This window comes from Panthera pardus, unplaced genomic scaffold, assembly GCF_024362965.1.
Source record: "Panthera pardus isolate Hobbes unplaced genomic scaffold, ASM2436296v1 HiC_scaffold_26, whole genome shotgun sequence".
In the NCBI taxonomy this organism is placed as follows: Eukaryota; Metazoa; Chordata; class Mammalia; order Carnivora; family Felidae; genus Panthera; species Panthera pardus.
The window spans coordinates 14,629,871-14,644,243 of NW_026526832.1; the positions used below are offsets into that span (position 1 = coordinate 14,629,871).

Consider the following 14,373-nt stretch of genomic DNA (forward strand, 5'->3'; position numbering starts at 1 on the left):
ATGAAAAGGCATATTTAAATGGGCAGCTGGCTACAATTAAGCTGGGTTGCTTGCAAGAATCTTGTCACCTACAAACCGCAAAGACCATCCCTCTACTCACACATACATACATACATTATCTAGGCTGCTGCAATAAACTATTTTATTCTGTAATTGAAAAAAACTAATTAGTATTTTTAATACAATTTTTTTTTTTTTTTTAGAAATAATTACACACAGTGAATCTCAGTATAAAATGACATGTGGCTGAGGCTTAAGCAGAAGCTACAATTATGGCTGGACTAACGCTCCACTTCCTGATACCTGCACTGGTAATCTGCACTGCTTAGAGCAAGGGTCCCATGCTCAAATGCCCAGAGATCCTTGGCAATTATTGAGAATGAATGAAGCAGGCTGGGGAGTGAGCCCATAAAAGAAGGAATGCCAGTTAGAACAATAATGTGGGAATTTGGCCTTGTGTTTCCACATCATTTAAGAGAAGCCAAGAGAAGAAGCCTAGAAGCCTAGAAGCCTAGATGAAGCCTAGAAGAAACTACCTGAAAATGTTTAATTTTTTTCAAAATACTGTGTAAGCCAAACAAAATACTTCTCATAACAACAGATTTAGAGCATTAAACTCCCACCCTATAGTGGACATCAATTGCTCTTTTTCCTACTCAGTATCCCTTTTCTGATCTTCTGATAATAGTAACTCCTGTTCTCTGAGGGGAACCCCTTCCATATGGCTCATGTGGGGCCTACTGGAGGTCAGGGCCCATGACTTTGGCCCCTAAGTCTTTATTAGAATATCTGTGTTAGAGTCATGGAATTGACTATATTTCCCTACTGGGATTATTAAGCTTGAGCCTCCTGTGGCGATATTATCTGCCTTATCAAGAGAGCCTCAAAACCATGACGATATCACCTCAGCCCCTGGATACAGCTATTTTGCCAGGTCTACTAGAATTTTCAGTTGCATGAACCAATAAATTCCCTTTTTTGCCTAAGGTAATATATGTTGGTTCTCTTACAACCATAAGAGTCCTACCATGTCCCTAGAAAACTGTGTTGCATAATCCAGTCTACAGACTTCCAGGTATAGGAAGAAGATCTTCAAGAACACAGGTGCCTTTAGTCAGAAAGGCAGTTCAAATGCTAGTTTTACTTACAAAATGTAGGACCCTGAGCAGGTTAATATTTTGAGAGTCTGTTCTTCATGTGCACCTTACCTACAAGAACTAGATGTGAAATGTACCTAGCTTTTTGTCAGGCACACAGTAAGCCCTAAACTAATGTTTGTGCTCTTTCTCAACTCGTTTTGGAAAACCAGATTAGAAAGTAAGATGCTTGGGGTTTCCCTACTAGAAAGAAGGAAGTGAACTGGAAACAGCTTCTAGGAACATCAACATTTTCTGTAAATAATCTCATTGGTGAACTGCTTAATAGTTTCTCCAACAGTAGAAGTGCTGTTGTCAATTGTTGAGTAAGTGACTGACGTAACTGAGCCAACAGGACTGGAGGAAGCGAGGTCAAAGGAGAAGACTACTGATTATTACAAGGTTAAAGTTTTCCACATAAGGCTAATTTCAACCAAATATCATTTTTTTATGAAAGCGTGTAGAGTCACAGGAGGAGATGCTAGAGATCTCAGAGAAAAAGTCTGTACAAGATACAAACTGAGTGGACTACTGCTGCCTTACAGGAAGGCACAGGGAGAAATATTTAGCTCTCGATACAATCGCCAAATAAAATTTGGAATTTGTACATACTTCCATCTTAGCACCTGCTATCTTAGGCTAAAGTATTCTCCTCATGTACATCTGTACTATCAAACTATAAGCTCTTTGGAGGGAAGTTCTGTCTCGTAATCATCTTTGGTATACCACTGCCGGGCACACTGTAGGTGCTCTATAAATGTTGGATGAATTTAACTAAAACTAACACTAAAGTCACAAAGGGCTCCTGGTGTTTTCTAAGCGTCTTCAGATTCTAAATAAAGACATAAAAGATTCTTCCCATTGAGAACAAAGGAAGAACTCCTTTACAGGATGTGCTCTGGCCGACATCAGTACTAAGTATGACTAAATTAGGACCTAACAACAAGTTTATTCTAGTTGACAGAGAGGTCATATAGCAGAATCTGAATTTAACAGACCCTTATAACCCAAGGAGTCACACCTAGGAAATGACTCTTGTTGGGACTAAAAATACTGAGAAATGAAACCGATGGCCTAAAAGGAGCTTCTTGTATCTGATCAAGGATATGGGTAAAAGTGAAGTTCAATCCCTGGTGAAAACGAAGATAAAACAGTTGAGGAAAATCATTCATCCTTGAGTCAGAGGAATTATCAAAACAAACTACCCCTGCTGGCTGTGATTTATGCCTTGATTTTGTGAATGAGCGAAAGGCATTAATAATTATAAAGTGTGATAAGTGTGGCCTGGCCCTCATCTGACATTACATCTGGTCATTACAGGCAGTTGTGAATCAGCAGAGCAACAACTCTAAGAAGCTCTCCTGGCAAAGAATGAAGGGGCGAAAATGAGCTTTAAACCCAGATGTGGTACTAACTATAAAGAGTATCTTTGAAGACTACAGAAATGACAGGATTAGGCCTAATGGCCAGAGGTTTATTCCAAGGGGGTGGAAAAACGTAGGCTAAGAATTTAAGGTCACACTAATAGTCAGATTTGGCCACTTGACAAAAGCCTCAGGCTTAAAAAAAAAAAAAATGTGTTTGTGTGAGTGTGTGCATATAACTCAACAACTTTGGACAGAGCTTAATTCCAGTCTTTTCCCTGGCAGCAGAGAGCGAAAATGGATTCTGATTTTCACTATTCCAGAGGTGGGCTCTACAAAGGCAGGGAGAATGGCTACTGGAAAGGTGTTCTACTGTCCTTAACACGGTGACTAAGGATGACAGGGCAGAGCTAAGATAGCACCATATGGCTGGCCAGGGGTAATCCTAGCAGAAAGGCCGTTTGTGCCTAGTCTAAATTCTTGTCCTTTGAACAGCAACTGAGAGGTGAAAAGTGCAGAACGCTTCATCCCTCCCCAGTGGGTTGCTCCCAGCTAGACTTCTTCTAGGTGCGCTGGTGCCTAGTCCTGTTCAGTCTCTCACGGAGACAAGTGCTCACTAATTGCTTTTTACATTTATGTGTGTGACAACACCATGCTCTGGCTTGATTTTCTGAAGGTACTTGCCAACATAAATCCTTCAGGTCCAAGATAAGACAGAATAATTAAAAGCAGCCTTAGTTATCCAATTAGCTGTTCATGTCCTATTTTGCCTTACCAACTTACAGGGTACGTTCAGTAAGTTTGCCTATTCTTCTCATTCAAGTGGGCACAACGGCAGGTTTTGTCTTACAAATCGAACACCTAATTTTTAAGGAATTAATAACAACTCCAGCGAGAGGCACGGGGGAGAAAGGACTGAGGGCTTAAGAGAAGAGGAAGGTCTAAGCTCAGATTCCAAAAACTGCTTACTAGGACTAATCAGTAAAGTGGCAGAAACAATTCACACTTTGTATGTTTTATAAATAGTACATGACAGTGACAAATAATAATTACATGAAGTACGCAGTACGAAAGAGGCACTCAAAATATTGTGCTACATAATAACAGCATGCTCCCCCAGTGTCTAGCATCTACTAAGCAAGAATAAATTTCTTGAAGGCACCTGCTTCTATTCCTAAAGGTAAAAGATTAAAATGGGAGGAGAGAGATCTCATAATTCGTTTTTGGAGAGAGAATACATGGCAAGAGTTGGAGAGGTTTCTTTTGCCACATGTAAAGCCCAAAGGGAGTATAGTCTCTACTTGGAGATTTGTTTCAATGCAGTAACTATTCATAATGAATTGCTACAAGCCATTCATTTAGCAAATATTTTTGAGGACTCACCATGTGTCAGGCCCATGCTAGGTGTTGGGAAGACCACTGTAAATACTATAGACACAAGTCTGGTTCTTAAAACAGCTTACAGTTTAGTACGTGAAGTAAACCAGGAAAGGGGAAATCAGAATAATGTTGGGTGCCATAGAAGCACACAGGAAAACACCCCCAAATCTGAGAGGGAGGTAGCAGGGAAAGCTCACTGTGGAAAGTAATCACCAAGGAGAAACCTGAAGAATATAAGTAGGAGTGAGCTGAAGGAGGACAAGTTCTAGACAGACAATAGCACATACAAAGGTCCTGAGGCGAAACAATGCTGCAAAGTCAAGAAATGACAAGCAGTTTCGTCCTGATGGAACTTTGAACACAACCTCAATGAGCAAGTACAAAGGGGGATGAAGCAGAGATAAAAGAGGGGGACAAAGCAGTTAGCAATGTAAGCAGGAGTCAGATCACGAAGTGGTCAGTAAACCATTCATGCTAAAGAGCTCTGACTTAATCCTGGAGACAAAGGGAAGTGACTGAAGAGTGGGAGTGACCTGATCAGATTTGTTTTTTAGGAAGATCACTCTGGCTGCAGTGTGGGAAAAGAGTTTGCAGGAAATACTTTACATCATATAAAGAAACTATTTTAGAACCTTTTTTTAGAAACCTACCTCCCATCTCCCCAAAAACCCAAACCAACTGCTAAAATAGTCTCAGCTGTTTTAGAAGTAAAACATTTACTTATAACTTAAAGGAAAAGTTTTTAAGAGCCTATGGCTACAATGATCTGCAAACACAGCAAAATAAAAAATAAGGCTATGTAATCTCAGGTAAGCCTTGTTTCAAGAAAAAAAGAGAGGTCCTAATCCTTGTCATTCCACTCCCTTCCCGTCTTCTGCAGGCAGTTTATACCAACTCAGTCTTTGTCTTTCATTTAGGGATCAAATCTGCACACCAAAATAAGAATTTGTCCATAGGCTTGGGGAAACTGCTAGAAGTGTGCCAGATAACTTTAAAAAAAATAAATGCTAACAGATGAGAACCAGGTCTGATCCCAAGGTCAGGCAAAATTAATCTAAGCTATTTTGCCAATGGTCATTAAATAATGAGAATTTCTGTTAAGGAGTATCTAAATTAGAAAGTCTGAGACCCTACAATAATAGGGTGCGAGCACCAGAACACAATAATTAGAATTAGATACTTTTCCGAATTTGCCTTTTAAAAATAAATTATGCCGTTAAGCACTAAATGGAAGGATTAAAATTTCACAAACTTCTAGTTAAATCAAATGTGGTGACAACTATTGGCACACGACCAAACACGAACAGAATCTCGGCTGTTTTAGAAATAAAACATTTGCTTCCAGCTTAAAGCAAAACTTTTTTAGGGTCTATGGTTAAACTGATCAGCAAATATAACATAAGAATAAAAGGTAAGGTAAGTCTTTTATGTGACAAATGAAATGCTAAATCAACTTTTAAAATAAAAAATTTGAGGGATGTTTGGCTGAAACTCACAAAAGACTTTAAGACAAAGTAAATGACCGTGCATTCCTAGAAAAAAGACACACATTTTCTAGAGTAACCAGAAACATGAGAATTTATCATGAACATAAGACAATGCTTACAAGGTCATGTGCCAATTAAAAAATATATTAATTCTACAATTACTTTGGGGGACAGAGTCAAATCCTTTCTCTGAAAGGGATGGATTCCTTAGTTTTTTTCTTCTGCTCTGAGAGAGTCTCTGCTTTCCACACTTTTTAAAAATATTTACATAAATTTCAAAATATATTTACATATATTTACATATATTTCAAAATATACCTGGGTGCTTGTGATTCAACAACTTAATTATCAACTTAATTCAACTTAATTCAACTTAATTATCTCAAAAATCACTATTTCAAAAACTACCCTAATTTTACATACAGTTTATTTATTCATTCTTTTTCTTTTAATTTTTTTAATGTTTATTTTTGAGAGAGAGAGAGAGAGATTGAGAGAGAGAGAGAGATTGGGGAGGGTCAGAGACAGAGGGAGACACCGAATCTGAAGCAGGCTCCAGGCTCTGAGCTGTCAGCACAGAGCCTGATGCGGGGCTCGAACCCATGAACTATGATATCACGACCTGAGCTGAAGTCGGACACTTAACCAACTGAGCCACCCAGGGGCCCCTAGTTTGTTTATTTCTTTACTGGCCAACGGAAGAGACTACCACAGTGAAGAACACAATGGGAAGTGCATCAGACTGGGAGGCGGATACTCATCCATCCATCGACTCCTTTGTTAAACACCTGAGCACTGCTTTAAGTGGCAGCTTATAGATATTTAAACCCTCGAAGAAACATACTATATTTCATTAAATCTGGGATACTACCAATCATAAAACTCTTAACTAATAAAAAAATGCTTTCAATCACATGATGACATAATGCCTTGAAGGAATCACATCAGCCTCTCATTGTTCTGATACTTTTATAAAATAAATCATTCAGAAAAATTTGGCAATTCTTCCTGCCTTCCATACATTGCCTGACATTTTAAATGACAACTTTTTTCACACATCTCCATACAAAACATAGTTTCATTTACTTAGGGGTGTCATCCTTTCCTGGCTCCCATAAAGCACTTAGTTGTTATTTTTAAAGAAAAGTAAATGAAACTGTGGTGATTTCTCTAAAGGCAACAGTTTACTTCACAACTACCAAACTTAACATCTCTCTACTTTGCTTCTGTCCTTTTCTGTGTGTTCAATAACTTTTTTGTTTCAAGGCCAAATCATAATAAAATCTTTTTGAAGATATTCTAAATGGCGATTAAATCCACCCTATGTAGCAATGACAACAGGTACATAACACTATTGAAACGATGACACATTGAAATGATGACACTAAATATAGCTGTGACTAAGTCTGGACAAGCACAGACAAGCTGACCAGATGGCCACTTGACAGCCAGCAATTGGAAGATGCCATCAAGTGTCAGATACAGCCAGAGATGTTAAAATGTGAGGGAAAAAAAAAAAAAAGTGTCTTAGAACAGAGCAGTAATAGCAGCCAACACTCACATATCCCTGTAAGGAAAGGACCATTCATTCTATGTCTTTACGTAGGTTACATCATGAAAACCTGTAGCGTAGGTTGATTAAGTCCCACTAGGTGAGGACACTGAGGCATGGGGAGGGGGGCGGGCATGGGTAACTCGCCCAATAGCACAAGGCGAGCACGTGGCAAGACTAGCGCTTAATTCGCACAGCCTGGGCCTAGAGGCTCTGCTTCTAACCACCGCGCCAGGGGGGCTCTCAAGCTAACAATCAATAACCAGCTTTGTGACCTGAGGCAAATCACTAGAGACTCCTTTCCATTTCAAAAAGGAGGGAATTGGAACGGATGATTATGGAGTTCTTTCCTGGGATGAAAATATTAAAATTCTATAATCTTCTACAATAAAATTTTATTTCCATGCTGGTTTCTCCTTACGCCAGTACAACTCAGAGCTACCTTCACTGCCATTGGTGATTAGTGAAGGGAGTGTAACTTTTACTACTAGTCTAAAATAAGACATGCTTAGGAAGGTATTTAAGAAACAGACACACGTGTACTTGTGCCATTACTTCTTTTTTTCAGGGTGATGGCAAAAGGTTGGCTGTAGAAATAAATGAACCGATGTGTGGGTTGTACTCTGTTGTGGACTGTACTTATGATAGAAATGTAGTCATTTAAAAGTTTAATCCAAAATTAACGTATGACTTCAATGTGTCAGTTTCAACAGATACTCCCAACGCAGAGCTCCTTGTTCTTTTAAAAATTCTCTTCATTTATGAGGGGAAAAAACAATAAATAACAGATATGAACACTGCAACATTTTCCCTCTTTGGCCAATTTAAGGGTGGTATTAAATGTGCGTGACACACTTAACAATTCTTCTGCCCCAAGGAGGGCGGGAGGCCACACCCTTCGGATCTTCTATAGGCCAAGCCAGCTGCTCTCCCTCCCAGGTACTTTCCTTCAGCCCCACAAACTCTGATCACCAGGCAGCCCAGTGATGCTTAAATAATTCCTAATATTTCACTTTGAAATTGTCCTCAGGAGGAGAGTTAGTAAAGGAAAGAGACCAAACTGCAGAGTCTTTAATGCTTTCATTATTCATTCTTAAACACACATCGTATCAATTTTGGCCTGCTCTTCTCTTTCACATATACACACACATGCATACACATAAAATTATGTGCCCCAACAAAAACGAGAGGAAACATTAAAAAGATTTCTGGGGGAAAAGTGAGAAAAAGAAAAAAAAAAAAAAAGAATGTAACTCAAGTACTAGCAAAAGTGGGCTTAGAGAAACAAAGCAAAGCAAGAAAGAAGCCCCCAAACGGAAGGCTCTCGCGAGTGTACGCCATGTTCCTTTGACATACCTTTCCGTGCTGCCCGGCTCTCTCATAACAAATGACAACATCTTCCCACATCTCTAGCTTCTCAAATATCTGAAGGGCTGAACTTGTGCATCCCAACTCAAAGAGAAGACTTGCAAGTTGGCGCTGTAAGAATGAAGTTAAAATAATGAACATTTCTTTATGTAAAGAGACTCCCATTTGACTTGCACATGTATCCAATCTGCCAATTTAAGGGTCCACTTACTGTAATAAACACACCATTTCTACAATTTGACCTCTACTAATTAGAAATTTACAATGATTTAATACTTGCCTCTACTGTAGCAAGGGGGTAAGAAATTAAAAAACAGTACAGAAACTTTCAAAATACTCAATATATCAATTTTTCCCAAGAACTCAGAATAATTTAGAAAGCAAAATCAGTATTTCCTTCTCGCCTAGAGATTTTGTTACAATCTGATTTGTAAAGCTGAGATCCAAGAAATCAAGGTTTAAAAACTCTAGTTCAGAATGGCTGGTATCAAAAAGATAACTGTTGGCAGGGACGTGGAGAAAAGGGAATCCTCATGTACTGTTGGTGGGAATGTAAACTGGTGCAGCCACCATGGAAAACAGTATGGTGGTGCCTCAAAAAATTAAAAATAGAACTACCCTATGATCCAGCAATTCTATTTCTGGGCATTTATCCAAAGAAAATGAAAATATTAACTTGAAAGAATATCTCCACCCCCATGTTCATTATAGCATTATTTACAATAACTGAGACATAGAAGCAGCCCAAGTGTTCATCAAGGGATGAATGGGTAAAAGAAATTGTAGTGTACATGTACGTGTACACACACACACACACACACACACACACACACACACAGAGGAATATTATTCAGCCATAAAAAAGAATGCTATCTTGCCATCTGTGACACCATGGATGGACCTGGTGGGCATTATGCTAAATAAGTCAGAGAAAAATAAATAGAGCATGATCTCATTTTTCTTTTAATTTTTTTAACATTTATTTATTATTGAGAGACACAGAGCATGAGCAGAGGAGGGGTACAGAGAGGGGGAGACACAGAATCCGAAGCAGGCTCCAGGCTCCGAGCTATCAGCACAGAGTCCGATGCGGGGCTCGAACTCACAAACTGTGAGATCGTGACCTGAGCCGAAGTCAGTCACCACCTAACCAACTGAGCAACCCAGGCGCCCCAACATGATCTCATTTATAAGAAGAATCTAAAAAAAATTCACAGAAACAGAACAGACTGGTGGCTGTCAGAAGTGGTGGGTGAGGATGGGGGAAATGGATGAAGGTGGTCAAAAAATACAAACTTCCAGTTAGAAGTTAGTTCTGAGGAGGTAATGTACAGCATGCTGCTACAGTTAACAACACTGTAGTGTATGTTTGAAAGCTGCTAAGAAAATAGCTCTTAAAAAGTTCTCATCACAAGAAAAAAAATGTGTAACTATGTGAGGGGATGGATGTTAACTAAACTCAATGTGGTGACCATTTCACAATATATAGACATATCATTATGTTGTATACCTAAAACTAATGCAACGTTTTATGTCAATTATATCTTAAAGTGGAAAAAAATGAAATTGAACTCAAACAAATAATAAAAACTAAGCAGTCGATATAAATGACATAAATCTATGCACTAGCATTTGTGTACTTCATTCATGAAAGCATCTCTGGGTCTTTTTCATTCAGGTCTACTTAGATTTATTTTAAGCACATTCTAAAAAACTTACTTTATTTCCCAGCCCTTGGCAGATGAAAAGGGGGCAAGTTGTGGCAAGGTCAGTGAAGGTTAAACATATCAAAAGATAAACATATTGTGGTTTATAAATAGTTCATCCTCCAAGAACAGGAAAAATATTAGAAAGGTTTAAAAAGTGCCTGGCTGGCTGAGTCAGTAGAGCATGCAACTCTTGATTTCAGGGTCATTAGTTCAAGCCCCACGTTGGGCATAGAGCTTACTTTAAAAAAAAAAAAAAAAAAGTAGGTGAGGTTCGTGAATACTATATGGTTTCATATTAGTGAGAACTGTGTTCTTTTCTCTTCAATACAGCTTTAGTATTCTTTCAAAATTCAATATGTATTTAAGAGTTAAGAAGCCAAAGGATATGGAAAATCTGGGTTGACAAAATTAGAAAGTAATATGAAATATACCTGAAACTTATAAGCTAATATATTAACAAAATAAATAAAGGGAATGTTCTAATTCTTCCTTATGCCATGAATTTTGGAGAATTTGGCTATTTAATATATTTGGACATTTTATAAAGTTGAACATAATATGTGGGTGCTGGAATAAATCTTTGTGCTCATGTAGTAAGCAGTTTAATCTCATTATAATGGATGAGGAAAGTTATGGCATCTAAATTGTTATGGCTAGCTAGTGACAGAATAAAGACAGTTTCTTTTTACAATAAACTATGCTATTATTTTTTGATCTTTACTCCCTATAATTATAGAAAGAAAAAAATTATTTAATCTGTTAATGAAAGAGGATGTTTATCTAAAGATAAAGTAAAGATCCTAAAATCCACAGCTTCCTAAGCAGATAAAATAAACATTTCATCTAAATTCTATTTGAACAGTACTTAATTTTCCTAATGCTTCTGTTAGGAAACAGATTGAAAGCTATATCCTCAACATACATGTTTTGTCATAATAATGGCTCAGAATCTGAAATATTTATCCACCACAAACCACACAGTACAAAGCACTTAACAAATTTCACAGATCAGGGTCAAAAACATGCCAAAAAGTTCCAGCTGTTAACACCTTCTTGCTAAAGAAGGTATTCCTTTTAGGATAATATAACAAAGCTCTTTATTTTCCCATTATATTGAGACGCCTTCAACAGACAAAGTGAATTCCAATGTGTAATAAATTCCCTAGTTTACCCTGTGCTTGTATGACATACTCAGGCACCTGCTGGCTCAGTCATTAAGTATCTGACTTCGGCTCGGGTCATGATCTCACAGTTCGTGAGTTCGAGACCCACATCAGGAGAACTTGAAACCCACTTCGAGTGAACACAAGCTCCACTTCGGGTAAAAACACAAGCCCTGGGTGGAGCCCTGCTTCTCTCTCCCCCTCTCTCCCCCTCTCTCCTCCTCTCTCTCTCTCTCTCTCTCACTCGCTCTCACTCTTGCTCTCGCTCTCTCTACCCCTCGCTCACTTGCGCCCTCTCTCTCTCAAAAAAAAAAAAAAAAAGACACACTCCAAAAAATCTAATGGGGATTCAGAGTCACTGAATGGTGGGTTGGCATTTATAATTCTAAATCACCACCTATGTGCATAATCCATGACAGAGAGGACAGAAAGCTAGCTAAAATGACAATACTTACTAACTTCTCAGTGCCATAGCTTCCTCATCTATAAAATGAGAATATTTCACAAAATTGTTCCAATAAAATATTATAATGTGTGCAAAATGTAGAACAAAATGCATGCTGATATCATACTAAGTAAGCAGTAAAAGCTGGTTTTAATTACACCTTTCCAATAAGGAAAGGAGGGAAACCAGACTAAAACTGGGAAATGGGAGATCTACTTTCTGAACAGCTGTGTGATCCACATTGGAAAATAATAGTCAACTGGACGGGGCCTCAGTTTGGGCGTCTTTGTAATATTAAGAAACTGGACCAGGTACCTAGGTTGCCTTCAGTGCTAAAAATTTTACAAAATAGGGGAACCACACCATAGCCAGGAGAACCATGAGACAAAGTCCTGAATCTCAATCCCAATCTGGAGCTCTAGGAGCTATGCTAGGTATTTTCATATCTCAGAACAAGGAAAGTAGTCAAGGGTATCTCACAATATAGAGCAAGAAACAAATGCTTTAAGTTGTTTTGGTAAACAACTTGGTTAAAGGTTCATTATCTGGTAAAAGGTCCTAAAGGGCTTTTATTTTATTATAATTTTTAATGTTTATTTATTTTTGAGAGAGACAGAGAGTGCATGTGAGCAGGGAGAGGGGGAAAGAGGATCTGAAGCGGGCTCTGTGCTGATGGCAGACAGTTCAACACAGGGCTAGAACTCACAAACCACGAGATCATGACCTGCGCCGAAGTCAGACACTTAACCAACTGAGCACCCAGGCACCCTCAAAAAGGCTTTTAAATATAAAAAGTTACTTTGGGGGCGCCTGGGTGGCTTGGTCGGTTAAGCGTCTGACTTAGGCTCAGGTCATGATCTCGCAGCCCGTGAGTTCGAGCCCCGCGTCGGGCTCTGTGCTGACCACTCAGAGCCTGCAGCCTGTTTCGGATTCTGTGTCTCCCTCTCTCTTCCCCTCCCCTGTTCATGCTCTGTCTCTCTCTGTCTCAAAAATAAATAAACGTTAAAAAAAAAATTTTTTTTTAAAAGTTACTTTGAAAATGAAAGCTTCTGTGGTTCTTCCACTACTTAATTTCAAGAATTCTATTTAATCTAGTTCTAAATTCTTTTAAAAATGTTTTAAAAGTTTAAGGGGCGCCTGGGCGGCTCAGTTGGTTAAGTGGCCAACTTCGGCTCAGGTCATGATCTCGTGGTCCGTGAGTTCGAGCCCCACGTCGGGCTCTGTGCTGACAGCTCAGAGCCTGGAGCCTGTTTCAGATTCTGTGTCTCCCTCTCTCTGACCCTCCCCTGTTCATGCTCTGTCTCTCCCTGTCTCAAAAATAAATAAAACGTTGGGGCGCCTGGGTGGCTCAGTCGGTTAAGCGGCCGACTTCAGCCCAGGTCATGATCTCGCGGTCCGTGAGTTCGAGCCCCGCGTCGGGCTCTGTGCTTACAGCTCAGAGCCTGGAGCCTGTTTCAGATTCTGTGTCTCCCTCTCTCTGACCCTCCCCCGTTCATGCTCTGTCTCTCTCTGTCTCAAAAATAAGTAAACGTTAAAAAAAAAAATTAAAAAATAAAAAAATAAAAAAATAAATAAAACGTTAAAAAAAAAAAAACTTAAAAGTTTAATATCACTTTAACCAAAAGAGCAATGTGAAGTAATCGGCAATCCCCAGCTAGATACTTTTATTCTTCTCACTGAAATATTTGCAAACTCAAACATAAACTAAAAATCATTCTTTGCTAATGCATTTATCTTTCAAATGCAAAGTATTTTCCATACCCAATGACAAACAGCAACAAAAATACCTGAATGGCCCAATGAGGGGGTACTTGACAGCAATAGAAAATCTTCAGACGTTCCAATACAGATGTAGTCTTATCTTCAAACTGGTCTGCAAGAGCCTTAAGAAAATGTATCATAATCAGAATCTATATGTGTAATAATGTTTTAATACAAATGAGATTCTCACTGTAAAAGTCATACAAATGGACATATAAACAACAAAGAACATGAGTCACTTTGATAAGGTGATGAAATATGTAAATTTTTTCTTGAATTTCTTCAAATGTTTAAAAAACTTTAAAATTAGGGGCGCCTGAGTGGCTCAGTCAGTTAAGCGTCCGACCTCACCTCAGGTCATAATTTCACCGCTCGTTGAGTTCGAGACCCATGTTGGGCTCTGTGCTCACAGCTCAGAGCCTGGAGCCTGCTTCCAGTTCTGTGTCTCCCTCTCTCTGCCCCTCCCCCACTCACACTGCCTCTTTCTCTCAAAAATAAAGTTAAAAAAAATTTTTTTAAATAAAAAACTTTAAAATTAACCAACATTTACCTGAACATGTACATTAAAAAGTTTAAAACTAAGATTTCCTATAATGATTCTTTCAGAGAACTAGTATTAATTCATCAGGTTTTTACCTTTTCTATGAAAAAGTGTTTTTTGTTTTTTTTAAGTTTATTTATTTGAGAGAGACAGAGATAGCGTGAGCAGGGGAGGGGCAGAGTGAGAGGGAGAGAGAGAATCACAAGCAGGCTCTACACTGTCAGCACAGAGCCAGATGCAAGGCTCAAACTCATGAAACTGAGATCATGACCTGGGTCGAAATCAAGAGTCGGACACTTAACAGACTGAGCCCCCCAAGCACCGCAGACAAAGCATTCTTTAATGTATCTATTTCACAACTATGATTCACTTTGACAATGGCATTTGTTAATATAAATCAGAGAAAAATTGAGGCGCCTGGGTGGCTCAGTCAGTTGGGCGTCTGACTTCGGCTCAGGTCATGATCT

General features: G+C 38.8%; 1 protein-coding gene across 1 annotated transcript in view; it reads right to left on the reverse strand.

Moving 5' to 3' along the window:
• The window catches only part of TTC27 (tetratricopeptide repeat domain 27), a 187,915-nt gene that overhangs the window by 73,729 nt on the left and 99,813 nt on the right, over positions 1 to 14,373 (reverse strand). Inside the window, exons 11-12 of the mRNA XM_053891008.1 lie at positions 13,392 to 13,487; positions 8,276 to 8,398 (exon numbers count right to left, since the gene is read on the reverse strand). Coding sequence (XP_053746983.1) covers positions 8,276 to 8,398; positions 13,392 to 13,487 — 219 coding nt within the window. The remainder of the gene's footprint in view (positions 1 to 8,275; positions 8,399 to 13,391; positions 13,488 to 14,373) is intronic.